The sequence below is a fragment of the Tachysurus vachellii genome, chromosome 26 (assembly GCF_030014155.1).
Source record: "Tachysurus vachellii isolate PV-2020 chromosome 26, HZAU_Pvac_v1, whole genome shotgun sequence".
In the NCBI taxonomy this organism is placed as follows: domain Eukaryota; kingdom Metazoa; phylum Chordata; class Actinopteri; order Siluriformes; family Bagridae; genus Tachysurus; species Tachysurus vachellii.
The window spans coordinates 1,698,830-1,713,951 of record NC_083485.1 but is presented as its reverse complement, the minus strand read 5'-3'; the positions used below and the strand labels follow the sequence as shown (position 1 = coordinate 1,713,951).

The 15,122-nt window shown below is 42.1% G+C and overlaps 1 protein-coding gene across 1 annotated transcript; it reads right to left on the bottom strand.

Moving 5' to 3' along the window:
- Positions 1-398: 398 nt before the first annotated feature.
- Positions 399-12,346, bottom strand: slc8a2a (solute carrier family 8 member 2a). The gene is made up of 13 exons (XM_060862790.1): positions 12,050-12,346; positions 11,395-11,532; positions 9,820-10,047; positions 8,231-8,512; positions 7,616-8,062; positions 7,043-7,389; positions 5,089-5,192; positions 4,583-4,600; positions 3,952-4,064; positions 3,707-3,790; positions 3,270-3,369; positions 2,172-2,438; positions 399-1,831 (listed from the first exon to the last, which is right to left on the bottom strand). The coding sequence occupies exons 1-13, from the start codon at positions 12,317-12,319 to the stop codon at positions 1,455-1,457; spliced, it is 2,775 nt and encodes a 924-aa protein (XP_060718773.1). The 5' UTR covers positions 12,320-12,346; the 3' UTR covers positions 399-1,454.
- Between the last annotated feature and the right edge of the window lie 2,776 nt (positions 12,347-15,122).

The following is a 15,122-nucleotide window of genomic DNA, read 5'->3' as shown; positions in this document are numbered from 1 at the left end:
AATACCCCATGTGGCGAAGAGAAGTCCTCGGGACGAGCTATACTTCTTTAGATGTTCTGAGATGATTAGATTCTTTTATATGGATTTTTAAAAGTCATAAAGCCACAGGCCGCTAGCGTGCACTTCAAGACACAGCGGCAACGGTCTAATCTACAAATTATGAAGACACAGTGTAGCAAATGATAATATGTGATTTTATTTACATGCAAACCAAATGATTAAACTGTGTCAAGGTCCTTAACTGTAGCTACAACAGCAGTCAAGCTCTAAGGCGAAATCAGTAGCTCGTTCCAGGCAGCCTTGGTACTCAAAAAAAGTTTTGTTTTTCTTTAATTTATTAGAAGGGTGTTCCTCATGTTTTATACATTTCCATATATATATATATATATATATATATATATATATATATATATATATATATATATATATATATATATATAAACCTGTCTCCTATTTTGTGCAGCAGCACTGATACATTTTGATATTTGATATACTTGTGTTGTCAGAATCATGAAAGCCATCATCATGTTTGTGAATTAAAAATAAAAATAAGAAATCAGCAAGGGGCCTAAAATACTGCAGATCCTTGAAGGACACCATACTGGAAGCATATCCATTAATGGTAATCAACTAGCAACCACATAAGGTCTAAAGAGGAGGACATGGAAAAGAGAGAGGAGGGGAGAGGAAGGAGAAAAAAATGGAGAGAGAGAGAGAGAGAGAGAGAAAAATGAGAAAAAGTTTTGAAAATGGGGGTGGGGGGGATGGGGGAGAAGGTTCGGGCTATAAAAGAAAAACAGTAAGGGACTTAGAACAGAACCTTGTGGGATGCCATACTTCCCATTTTCCAGAATTTGCATTAATGCTAATCAAGTAGTAACAATATTATAAGATCTAGGCAAGACACATTTTGAAGCCCCTCTTTAGTGTAAAATCATAACGAACTGATTGTGTGAATGACAAACTGTACACTGTGGGTTATTTCTTATTAAAAACAACATGAGCTACTGAGTTAAAATGTTCTCCAAAGTCTTATAACATTTTATAAGAATACCAGGAAACAGGAGTCATGGTTTTTACTAGTAGTTAATAATTCTGACATGTGTTTAGTGCTATATGCATTTAAATGGTTAAATATTACAATCATACAACATCCATAATGAAAGAAATCATTATTTTTTAGTTCCATTCATTCGTTCTTCCGTTCATTGGTTCACGTTCAAGTGTAAATATCAGTCATGGGAAATATACAATATGTGTTTGTTTAGGATCGTTCATCCTCTTCTAAGGGATGATTATGTCCTGTTATAACAGGTTACAAAATAAAGTGTCAGAGTTTATCCACCACTGTATATGAAGCTGATGATGGTGAAGAAGATGACGGTGAAGAAGGCTTCTCGGTTGAGTCTTCCTGATGACCCAATCGTTTATAAAAGTGTATAAAGTGTGTTTTCTCAGAAGCCTGTTATGTGACAGTATGCCTCCAGGCTGGAGAAGGTGATATAGAGGAGCCACAGGCCAATGAACAGCATGGACGTGAGGATCTTAATGGTTTTGGGCCCACCCAGCTCTCCGCCCACTGAGGGGCGTCGCCGCAGCATGAGCACACCCATGTTAATGAAGGCGCAGATGGTGAATAGTGTGACGGAGAAGGCCAGCGAGCCCGGATCCACGTGGAATGCCTGACCTTTGGCCTCCCAGTAGATGGCTGAGATGGACCAGGCCAGGCCGATCCCCAGAAAGACGTTCACAGCGTTGCTGCCTGTCACGTTTCCCACTGAAGCGTCAGCGTACTGATCCTGAACAGCTGCAACTTTACTCGCAAAGGTATCTAAGAGAGAAAGAGGGAGAGAGGAATAAAGAAAACCAGGTAGAAAAAAAAGAAGTGGAAGAGACAGAAACCAACAAAGAGACAAAAGCAAATAAACAGAGAGAAAAAAAAGAATTTGAGGGAAGAGAAAAAAAACAGAACAGAAGGTGAATGAAAAAAGGGAAACAGAGCAGGAGAGAAGGAAGTGAGCTCGAGGGGAAAGAGAAAGGAAAAAGGTAAGAGAAGTATAGTAAAGATAATACACACATAAGTATAATGAATGGTTCAAAATTACCCTTATTAAAGAGAACAAAGCAACACACACACACACACACACACACACACACACACACACACACACCCGGGATGGATGTGCCGAGGGCGACGAACACCACAGCTGTGACGGTGTCCCGCAGCCCCACGGTGCAGCCGAAGTGAGATGCCAGGTCTCCGATGACTGCGGTGAGGAAGCCAATGACGAAGATGGAGACGACGAAGCAGGCCCAGCCGTTACAGTACTCAGTGGGCGGGACGAAGGCGAACGTCAGCTTCCAGAACACAGTCATCACATGCATAAAGTAATCACAGCAGGACGGCCGGCGTGGCCCTTCGCCCTCATCGCCCTCTCCTGAGAGACACACACATTACACTCATTACACAACTTCCTCCTGCTCCAGTGACTCCACCCACATACACACTGTACACAATCCACCCACATACACACTGTACACACTTCACCCACATACACACTGTACACACTGTACACACTCCACCCACATACACACTGTACACACTGTACACACTCCACCCACATACACACTGTACACAGTCCACCCACATACACACTGTACACAATCCACCCACATACACACTGTACACACTGTACACAATCCACCCACATACACACTGTACACACTTCACCCACATACACACTGTACACACTGTACACACTCCACCCACATACACACTGTACACACTGTACACACTCCACCCACATACACACTGTACACAGTCCACCCACATACACACTGTACACAATCCACCCACATACACACTGTACACACTGTACACACTCCACCCACATACACACTGTACACAGTCCACCCACATACACACTGTACACAATCCACCCACATACACACTGTACACACTGTACACACTTCAACCACATACACACTGTACACACTTCACCCACATACACACTGTACACACTTCACCCACATACACACTGTACACACTGTACACACTCCACCCACATACACACTGCACACACACTGTACACACTCCACCAAAATACATACTTTACACACTGTACACACTCCACCCACATACACACTGTACACACTCCAACCACATACACACTTCACACAATGTACACACTTCACACACTGTACACAATATACACACTGCACACACACACACACACACACACACACACACACACTCACACACAGCTTACCTGCACTGACAGTGACAGCCTCAATGAATTGTTCTTTCCATGTGTGTGTTCCGATTACTTCAGCCAAGTTAGTGTCCTTTAACAGACGATCGACAGTGTTCTATACACACACGTGCATGCACACACACACACACACACACACACACACAGAGATAAGCATTAAGGTGAACACTGGAATTCATCAAAAATTTTGGATATGCACTGATTATTTTGAACACACACACACACACACACACACACACAGAGAGGGAGAAAGAAAGAGAAGTAAAATGAAACACAGGTGAATTCAGTCAGAAAGCAAAAAAAGGTTCACTACTCAATCACGACAAGTCATATACACACAGGTGACTCTGATTGGTCGGTGCTTTAATTTGACAGCCAACGTCAATCGAGACTCGGAAGCATCCAATCAGAGTCCTGACCAATAAACTATCTACCAATCCATGAACACGTCTCATGCAGAGGGGTGGAGCCTTGTCTACCGGGTCTATCCTGCCATTGGGGGCCATTCCCTGGCGGATCTACAGGAAAGGAAGCGGGTGATGTTAGTACAAAACACACACACACACACCTGCACACAAAGACACTAACATCATTTTGCAATAATGCATCCATCCACATAAATAAAATAAAAACATGCCTCAAAATATAAATATTGGCACCCCATTCAGTCTGTGTGTACCTTAAAGGCCATGCTCTCTTCAATAATGACCTCCAGCCTGCTGTGTTCCCCCAAAATCGGCCGGCCCTTCTCAGCAATCTTCCTCGCCTCTTCCTGCTCAGCACTGGGAGCACCTGAGAATGAGTGTGGGGAAGGGAAGGGGGTAAATAACATCACTTATAACATTTAGTGTTATAAAAAACTCAGTAGTTCATCTGCAAATCACAGGTTTGTATAAATGCGCTCATTAAATGTAATATGTTAGCGTTTCTATAGTAACAGATCATACACAGGGACTTGAACAGAGGATGCTCTTCTGTAGGGAGATGTTCCTTTAACATTCATGGAGTTTAATTAAGGAACCTCCAGTTACACTGTCATGCTTACACACTTTCCTAATGCTCACTTGCATAAAAAAGTTTTACCTTATTAACTTTAGATTAGATAAGACATGCTGTGCAGGAAACGCCTGTTTAAAGCTGCAACAGTGTTAGAGAGAACAGGAAATAACATGTTTTGCAGACAAAATAGACAATTAAATAGACAATTAATCTGTAGTGGTCTTCATGAGTGTTTCAACGGTGAGGAATACAAAAATGTACACAATTATGGAGAGAAAGAGAGCAAACAATGATGATGATGTACAGCTTACCCTGATTCAACAACAAATCTGCAGCAGAACACAAATAAGTCAATCAATCAATCAATCAATCAATCAATCAATCAATCAGTCAGTTAGTCAATCAATCAATCTACCAATCTGTCAATCAATCAATCAATCAGTCAGTCAACCAATTACTCAGTCAATCAATCAATCAATCAACTAGTCAGTTAGTCAATGATAAGAAACATTTGTATTTTATTTAGTGAAAGTTTTAAGTGCAATATTTAATCAGTATAGACTCATTAATGAGACTAGTATTAAAAACAGAACATAAATCAACAGCCATTGACACACACATACACACACACACACACACACACAAACACACACACTTACTTTTGGAACCAGAGACAGAAGACAGTATGCTCTCAAACAATAAATCTCACTCACACACAAATATACACACTCACACACACACATACACAAACACACACACACACACAAATATACACACTCACACACACACACACACACACACATACACAAACACACACCTGAAATTCCTCTCTTGAGCCACCGAGGTTCTTCAAGGACGATGTAAAAGTTTTCTCGCTTATCATATTCCTGGACATTGATGATTGGCACCTGTAATGTCTTACTACACACACACATACACACACACAGGGAAAGACAAGTGTTTATCTCCTTTAGGCTTAAACCCTAAAATATTAACACTTTATACACTTAAGTCACATCAAAGCTGAACTTGCATCAATATTTAACAACACATTAAATAATTTAAACACACACAAACACACACACACACTGCGTCAGAGGTTGATACATTTTAGTTGAATAGAAACTAGAGAACAATCTCAGACATACCGCAACTTCCAGGGTACTGTTTCACAACTACTACAGTACCAAACGTTTACTGCAGAAACTACAAAACTATTACAACATTGTACAACTAACTGATTATTATAAAGCAACACAACATACAACCACAAAACTACTGCCACAATATTCACCAGATAAAACCACAATGAAATGACCAATCCCAAGTGAACATTTCGACAACTACAACACAACAAGCACACAACTGCATTATGACAAAACTCTCATGCTAACTACTACAAAACTACAACAACACAGACCTCCAGCTGTTCTACTCAAAAAATGAACACACAATACTTTTAATACAAAAACAGCAAGCAAAAGAACTAACAAACATGTTTCACCAAACTACTGTATTAACAACTACACAAGTGTCACAATTATGTTTAATACATAATTAACTGACAAACCACCAGAACGTACCAAATAACTACAGTGAAATTAACAAGGAAGCAATTAGCAATTTGAAATGATGGTTTGTTTAGAATTGTTAAACTTGTAGCTCTTTTTTACAACCTCACTAAAAGGTGTATGGACAAGATAAATAAGGCAGAAACTTCTAGAACCAAAAGTCAGAAGTGGGAGTAAGTCACACATGTGCAAGTCACAAGTAAGTCTCAAGTCATGAATGTCAAGTCAAAGTCAAGTCGAGTCTTTTTTTAATATTTGTCAAGCAATTCTCAAGTCTCAAATTTGCGACTTAAGTCTGACTCGAGTCAAGTCGAGTCCCCCATCTCTGAGTCATTTAACTCAAGTCCGAGTCAAGTCTCAAGTCATGAATGTCAAGTCAAAGTCAAGTCAAGACTTTTTTTAATATTTGTCAAGCAATTCTCAAGTCTCAAATTCGCGACTTAAGTCTGACTCGAGTCAAGTCGAGTCCCCCATCTCTGAGTCATTTAACTCAAGTCCGAGTCAAGTCTCAAGTCATGAATGTCAAGTCAAAGTCAAGTCGAGTCTTTTTTAATATTTGTCAAGCAATTCTCAAGTCTCAAATTTGCGACTTAAGTCTGACTCGAGTCAAGTCAAGTCCCCCATCTCTGAATCATTTAACTCAAGTCCGAGTCAAGTCTCAAGTCATGAATGTCAAGTCAAGTCGAGTCTTTTTTAAATATTTGTCAAGCAATTCTCAAGTCTCAAATTTGCGACTTAAGTCTGACTCGAGTCAAGTCGAGTCCCCCATCTCTGAGTCATTTAACTCAAGTCTGAGTCAAGTCTCAAGTGATGAATGTCAAGTCAAAGTCAAGTCGAGGCTTTTTTTAATATTTGTCAGGCAATTCTCAAGTCTCAAATTTGCGACTTAAGTCTGACTCGAGTCAAGTCATATGTCCCCCATCTCTGCCAAAAGACCAGTGAAAAAACGTAAATTCTAACTGATATTAAAAGATGAGGTAGGTCAGGGTCACTGATGTGATTTAATGTCTCGGTTTTTGAGCATTCAACGCTTGCATCTTTAATGGGAAGAAGATCCGTAGCACCCTAGACGTAACACCATCAATAAAACACACTGTCCCTCACACACACACACACACACAAAACAAATTGATCACTTTCTCTTACTGTGTAAGAAAAATGCCACATAAGGAAAATTCCTTTGTGTGTGTGTGTGTGTACCTGCTCTCCTCATTACTGAACTCCAGTTCGCCTTGCGTTTGTTGGTAGTCGACTCCGCTGTGTGCCGTTCCATCCTCAGTGTGATACGGTATGATCACGGTGCCCCGGGTTCCCGTCTCCCGAGTGACAGTAATTTCAGCGACACCCGCACACTCAGGAACAAGGAGCTCGCACCGCCCAAACGAAAAGACTCCTGCGTGATCGTCGTCTAAAATCGTTACTGTAGCGAGCAGTGGTTCCACCAATCGGGCGGCCTCTGTGGCGTCGACCCCTGGCTCGCGCAGGTTCGAGAGACGGATAAAGAAATGCTCGTCTTCCTCAAAGACATCATCGTCTATGATACCAATCTATAACAAACACACATATTTCTAACACATTAATAACACAGATACACAAGTAACTGCCTCATTTGTTTAAAACCCTTACATGTTCCCACTCATGGGCTTCCCCTACATGTACCGTTTATCTGATCTCCTTCCCTAACGGTCCACCCATACATACTACCCATGACTAGCTTTATTACTACTGTTCCATTTCTCTCTAAATTAAATTACACACATTCCGCATCCCTACCTTTATCTCTTTGCGTGTGTCTCCAGGTTGAAACTCCAGCGTTCCCTCACAGTAATCATAATCCACTCCAGCTTTGGCCGAGCCGTTTTCAGTCCGGTAGTCCACCTGGAATGTTTTGGACCCACAACCACCCAACAGTGTAACCCATACACTCAGTTGGCCGCAGTTTTCGCTGCAGCGATAACGATCCTGCTCCAAGGCAACATGTGCGCAAGTCATCAGATCATCATTGGAGCTGGCGTTCGGGCCTGCACGCTTGGCCTGTTCTGCTGCAGCATGCTTCTTTAACACGTTCCCAGCTCCGATTATCATGCGTGTTGCCTGTACACGATAAAACGCACGACTCTTGGGTTGCTTCTGCATGTTTGAGTAGTTGGCCATCTCGATCAACTGGTCCAAGTCTTTATCTGGATATTTCTGCCGAAGTTCGCGCAGCATCCGAATCACCTGCCAGGACAAACAGAAAACATTTTAGCAATAGCTTAGCAACAAATAAATCTCTCAGGCTAAACATTTTTCCTATTCAACTTCATTATCTCAGATTCCTCCATGTCTTCCTTTCTCAGTCCATATCTGTCTTTCCATGTCTGTTCTTCTCTACCACTTGCTCTGTACCTCCTCACGGTCCTGCCCAGGGTCTTTTCTTGTCTCTATGCTGGTGACGTTGCTGGCAGTGTTGCTAGGGCCACCATTGGCATTTCCATGGAATTTCCCCTCCATGATGACGTCAATGCCGTTGGTCACCAGATCGCCCTCTGTCTCCACGATGATGCCGTGGCGTTTGTCAGCTCGGTAACGTCGATGAAGATATTTGTAGAAGAGAAGCCGCCGGTCGGCGATCCATGCCATCATGACACATATGGGGAAGAACATGAGGGTCAGCATTGCTTCCCACACCTGACACACACACAACAAATCATCGGTATAATTATGTGTTTTACGTACTTATAGAAATAGACAAATTAAGCAAGGTTTCAAGCAAGGAGATGCAGTACAGTTGCCCCCCGTAAGTGCCATACAACTATGCCAGTATCTGTTGTGCCACCATTAACACAACAAGAAGTTCCATCACTCCAAGTTTTCTGTGTCTTTACCCCAGGAAAAAATAACATTTTTTTAAAATAAAACTTATTAAATTGAATGAACTTGACCTAGCCGAAGGTTTAAGTGTCTTCATAAACCAAAGATTCCTTGTTATTCCACTATGGTGAGTAAAGTTCAACAAACTTTTGTCCTCAGTTCAGACAAGATTTAGGTGAACTGCGACTGAGAAGTAAACCATCAGAACACCAAAGCAGGCTGATGGTCTACTTCCAGGAGCACAGCATGGTACCAGAAAAACCTGACTAACTCTAGTGTTGCAATTCTGATCTAATATCTTCACCACTTGCAAAAGTGGAAAAAAGAAGCAAAGATGAGTATCCATGAGTTGAAGCAGAAGTCGACAACAAAAGTAATGGCACAATTTTTGAAAGTTTGTGTAGACTACTAGGATCTATACAACATCAATGAACTGGACTCCAATGAACTGGACCCACTGAGCTGCAACATGATGCCCTTCCTGGACTCTCTGGACCTGAGATGTGGAAGAAAGCAGCATTTATCCTGGAAAAGAGGCTTTGGTATCTAACGGTTATGCCAGTTGTGCTGTGTAAGGTTGCTTGATCAATGGTGTGTACTTTTGCTGGCATAAAACCTGCTTTCTTGCACATGTCCTGCATTCACTGTGGTGTCTACGTCGACAACATGTTGATGGATACCTGAATCAAATTCTTACGTCTTTATGGCTGCAGAAGCAGTGTGGCTTAACCGTTACTTGGCTAATTGGCGATATTTCCAATGACAGGTGAAGGTCCACGGTCACATACACATACACATACACATGATTGCAACGGGCCACTAGAAGTTTAACACTCTACAGCAGACAGTTTCTTTACAGCTTTACAGCAGAACAGAATATGAGATTTATTCTGGCTATGGTTGTGGTTTTGAGCAATGACTTCAAACCTTTGAGATCTCTGCATTAAAAGTGGTCAGAGACATGAAAAACATCTGATACAATCTATGATACAGATAAACATTATTTAAAGGGTGTTGCGTTGACCCTAGAATTCCTTTCAGCAGACTATTTCATATGATATAACGATACAAGTCCCTTGAATAAATCGTCTGTAAACATGACATGCATTTAAACACACGCGCACCTCAACAATCCCTGGAGAAATGACGGAGAGGATAAGATAGAGCCAAATATAGGCGAAGACGCTCCAGGATGCGGTGATGAAGAACACGCGCAGGTGTTTGATCTTCCTCACCTCACCATCTGGGATCACAGACACGCAGATTGCGATGATAACAAGCATGTTAAAGGCAGCGCTGCCAACGATTGTGCCAGGCCCAAGCTCGCCCGCGTTGAAGCCATGCCCACACACCTGTATTTAGGGGGGAAAAAAGCGGCGTTGAACTTCATCGTCGTATAGAAATCGGTAATAAACAGTTTCTATTTATTCCCATTTCTCCATTTAATTATAAATGCTATATGTTAACATATCCAGCTCTGGACTAGATAAAAACCCCAATTTTCCCCAGACTCCCAGACTAGCGGTCTTCACGGGTCCACTTAGATCCGAAAACCCGAGGTCCGACCCGAGACCAGAGCGGGTTCGGGTCTAAAAGTTTTACGTGTGCCTCGGACACGGGTCGGGTATAATAATAGCTGCATTGGGTCTCGGGTAATTTAAAATGAATGTGTTTTTACCGAACGGACCCGAGAAGAACCAAACTACTGTATCTCGAGACCCGAGAAGACCCCAGACCCCCATGTCACAGTCTGCTCTGGCTAAAATAATTCTTTGTGCTGTCTTTAATAAGGTCTTGTTGACTGATTACGGTAACGTGATCCTACAAGCCTTCTTAGGCTCAAGTAACTAATTAGACTTCAATAGAGCTAATGATGTATTAGAGTGACTCAATAACAAGCATAAATAGAGCAAAGAGGATCCAAAACTAGAGCTGAATGTGAAGGGCAGATGTGGCCAATTGAGGGCGGAAGAAGGCACGAGAGGGCGTGATGGTAAATAAGTGGACAGTCGAGGAGAATCTTCAATCTCTTAAAATGGAAAATGGAAAATGAATATTTCCAACAAAAAGTGAAGCCTCATGTGTCTGAGGTTAATGAGAACCCAAAGGCACATGGAAAGTGAGTTTGGACAATTTTCCGAGAGCATGAAGAGTTAATGTTTAGTGGGAAGGAACGTGAAGATGGGATTTGTGTGTGTGTGTGTGTGTGTGTGTGGATATAAACAATGTGTGAAACGGTTGTTTAATGCAAGACGACTACTGCATTAACTGTTTATCTTGTGTTAATGAGTATGTAGAGTGTGTGATATTACAGACAGCCGAAAGAATCTGGAGTCTATATTAGGTCTTATTTTCCAACAAGTTTGGCAATTAAAAACAGAATAAAAGTCACCTGTTTGCTTGTGTTCGATATTTGATATAGCCATCGAGTGTGTGTGTGTTTGTGTGTGTGTTTGTGTGTGTGTGTGTGTGTTTGTGTGTGTGCATTCTGCAACTGACACCATCACAAGAGAAGATGACAGAGATGACCCATGACAGAAGTGTGTGTGTGTGTGTGTGTGTGTGTGTGTGTGTGTGTGTGTGTGTGTGTGTGTGTGTGCGTGTGTGTGTGTGTGTGTGTAGTCCTGTGATTGACATTATCACAGATGAAGTTGAACCAGGGGCATATTGTGTGTGTGTGTGTGTGGGTGTGTGTGTACCTCTATGACTGACAGCAGAATCTCTGGAGCAGAGGAGCCGAGGGCCATCAGAGTGAGATTGGATACGGTTTCGTTCCATATCCGCACCGTCGTCACTGTCTGTTCACCATTTGGACCTGTAATGGTGACCTCTTTCTCCTACAGGAACACACACACACACACACACACACACACACACACACACACACACATTTTGAAATGATATTCTCTGGCTAACAATTTCTGATCACTATTAAAGTACATTACAGAAATATAAAAAAGAAAAACAGATATAAACACACGCAAACACACACACACACACACACACACACACTCACACACACACTCACAGACAAACACACATAGAAATAAATGGGGTAGCAGGTACATGTATACAAATATAGATGAACAGACAAACAGATACGATAGATAGATAGATAGATAGATAGATAGATAGATAGATAGATAGATAGATAGATAGATAGATAGATAGATAGATAGATAGATAGATAGAAGTTTTTTTATACCCTCTGTGAAAGTGCTACAATATCATTTTATAAAGAAATAATTTTATGCTTGAAATAATCCAGAATAAATGCTATATTTTATATATTTCTGTTAATCCTACTGAGATGAACAAGTCTTTACCTGTGTGAGTGTGTGTGTGTGTGTGTACCTGTGAGGTGATGACCTCGATGGCAGCCATGAAGCGGTCAGCGATGATGGATACACCCAGGAACATGTAGAGCAGAGACAGGAAGTAGATGATCGCACGAATCACCTTCTGGGGCAGCGGTGGGTCTTGAGGAAGCCAAATAGGAAGTAGAATCCCGTTGGCGCACTCTACCTTATCCATACAGGTCCGTTTAGCACTGGTGTTCACCTCAACACTGCCGCACACACACACGGACAGGACAAGGAGGCCCAAGAGGAGAGGAGACGCCATGACCACTGAGGAGCAGGCAGCTGAGAGAGAGAGAGAGAGAGAGAGAGAGAGAGAGAGAGAGAGTCTCCTCCTGCACACACAGAGAATTGAGAATTATTTACACACCTATATAGACATTTATTGTATGTAAATATCCTAAAAGTTCAATGAAACCTCAGGAGATTTTCCTTTCCATGATTTACTCTCACTGAGATGTTCCTACAGGTGGCGCTGTTGGATTACTCTAAGCATTTCCTGCTGTCGTTCACCTGGAATATGAGCCTCTGTAAAATTGCTGAGCACCTTTAGTTCTTTAGCTTCTGAACCAGAGGTCCAGGGGTTTGTTCATCTCAGCATATGTGAGTGTGTTCTGTTTTTCAGCATGTTATTAATTAGGAGATTAAATCATATAACTGCTCCACTTCCAGGACCTTTGGTTCATCTCCACATACAGTAGTCTGGACTGGAAACAGGGATTAAAGCATTTCTTGCATCTCAGAGGTTCACAGTAGAGCCGTGGACCTGGTCTGAGGAACTAAAATGAGCTCGCAGACACCTAAGACTGGCTGGTGTCCCTGTGATTGACAGGTGAGACAGAGTTCCCGCCCTGAAGGAGAGCATGGACAGTGCTGTGGTCTTGGACTGGCAGTAACTGTGGCGGTGCCTGAACACAAACTCACGATATCAGGATGAATGCTGTATTCTTGAGCGACAGAGTAAGTGGTTGGACATCACAGGAGCACGTCTTATCACAGCACATTAATGTCTGAACAGCGAATGTGACAACAGGGAAGTTACAAAGGCGGCAAAGCCATAAACACTAAAACCCAGAAACCACAGACAAGTTAAACTTGAAGGGAATTTCTGGAAAGTCTCGGACGTGTATCACCCGAGGCAACCGTTTCGTTGTAATTTAAAAAAAAGCACCGTTTCATGTTTTGTTGTCAGAACAATTAATCTGGAGCTGGATTTAGCCCGAGGGCCTCTGGGCTCCGGGTCCCAGTGTTAACAAACAGCCAGTTCAGCTCTGTGACCTTTAGGGTGATTTCACAATGATATAAGATACGATCAGCAAGAATGTGTGTGTGTGTGTGTGTGTGTGTGTGTGGTGGTGGTGGTGGTGGTGTTAATCAGTGTGATTCTATGGAGCATCAAACTGTGTTACCATTAACATCACCTTCATCATCATCATCATCATCATCAAGCCAAGATGTGAACAGACCTCCTGACATTTCGCTTTTTTATTCATCTTCCCAAAGCAGGAGTGTGTCACATTAGTAGTTTTTATGTTGATTAAGAATGTATGAGCTAACTTTAATGTGTGTGTGTGTGTGTGTGTGTGTGTGTGTGTGTGTGTGCGTGTGTGGTTGAGATTGACACGAGGAACGTGCGCCTCACAGTGGGGTCACGTTTCACTTTCCAAGCTGTGCTATGGTTACCTGCGCTCCCTGCAACCCTACACCTGCAACAAAAATAACCTACAAACACACTCAAGTCTTCATCAGCATAACACACACTCCTCCTTCAGACAAACCATTGGCTCTGGTCAATTCCTTCGACCAATCCGAAGCAACAGTTTTTTCCTACGTCCGACTTCCATTTTTGTAGTGTAACGAGAAGGACGGAAATTTCTGCTAGTTTTATATTTTATTAGCACTCATCGATACCGAGGGTGTGGGTTTAATTATAACGCAAATCCTATAACAAATCATCGAGGCTACGTCCCAAACCACACTGAACAGAACTGAACAGTCGCCACAAAGAACTCTAGATTTTTCTAGAACATTTTTCTTGATTTTTTGTCTTTTTTATAACCGGGTACAAAAACCATATCAAACTGTTAAAGCTTCCGAAACAAATACAGACACGAACCATAGGATGAGTTGAAAATGCATTTTCATAACACCCCATAATATTCCGTATTAATATAAAATCCTGCCCCCTGGTGGCTGTGGAACTAATAGACATTAACAGTTATGTTTGCATTATGTTGAAGTGTAACTTTATACAGAAGACAAAACGAGACGAGAAGAGACGAGTGAAGACGAAACAAGACAAGACGAGACGAGAAGTGAAGAGACGAGAGGTGAGGAGAAGAGACGAGGCGAGACGAGATGAAACGAGATGAGATGAGACAAGACAAGATAAAAGGAGAAGAGACATCCTTGCTTGTTGCTGCTAGTTTTTGTTAAAAGTGTTTGGAAGAGTTGATATATCAAAAAGTTGTTATATGTCAATGTTTAGCGTTATGTGTGTCTGTTGTGCAATTGTGTGTGTGTGTGTGTGTGTGTGTGTGTGTGTGAGAGAGAGAGAGAGAGAGAGATATCTCGAGTTACCACGGTGACACTGTCTCTGTCTTCCAGTGTTGGCTATAAGTGATTGGTCAGATTGGTTTACACACGAGGCTCTGACAACTTAGGGGGAGTTAGCACCTTTTGGCGGTTAATATTACACACACACACACACAAACAAACACACACTCATGCGAGAAATGCACAGGAGTATAAGAGAGCAGGGTTACATGAGGGGAAAGAGGGAAAGGGTTACAGGGAAGAAGCGAGAGAAAGTGAGAGAGAGAGAGAGAGAGATCTGATAGTGAGAATAATGAGGGTAATTAGTCAGAAGGAAGTAAAGGAGTGGAGAAGGCCAAGAGAGAGATGGATACAGAGAAAGAGCTGCTCCTGGGAAAGAAGGAAAACTCTGCGGCTCTTCGCCAGTTTCCTGTGGCCTCGTGTGATGAGGATGATGCAGCTCTTCGGAACGATACCACAGAAGAACATTTTCAGTCTAAGGTTCTTCAGTCAGTTTATTAACATTAATAACC

Bases quoted from the DNA above. Each gene is read 5' to 3' on its own strand.
- slc8a2a (XM_060862790.1), bottom strand. From the start codon at position 12,319: ATGGCGTCTCCTCTCCTCTTGGGCCTCCTTGTCCTGTCCGTGTGTGTG. The intron at 10,048-11,394 runs GTACACACACAC...CCCTAAATACAG, and splicing joins TTCTGCTGTCAGTCATAGAG to GTGTGTGGGCATGGCTTCAA. The intron at 2,439-3,269 runs GTAAGCTGTGTG...TGTGTCTCTCAG, and splicing joins GGCTGTCACTGTCAGTGCAG to GAGAGGGCGATGAGGGCGAA.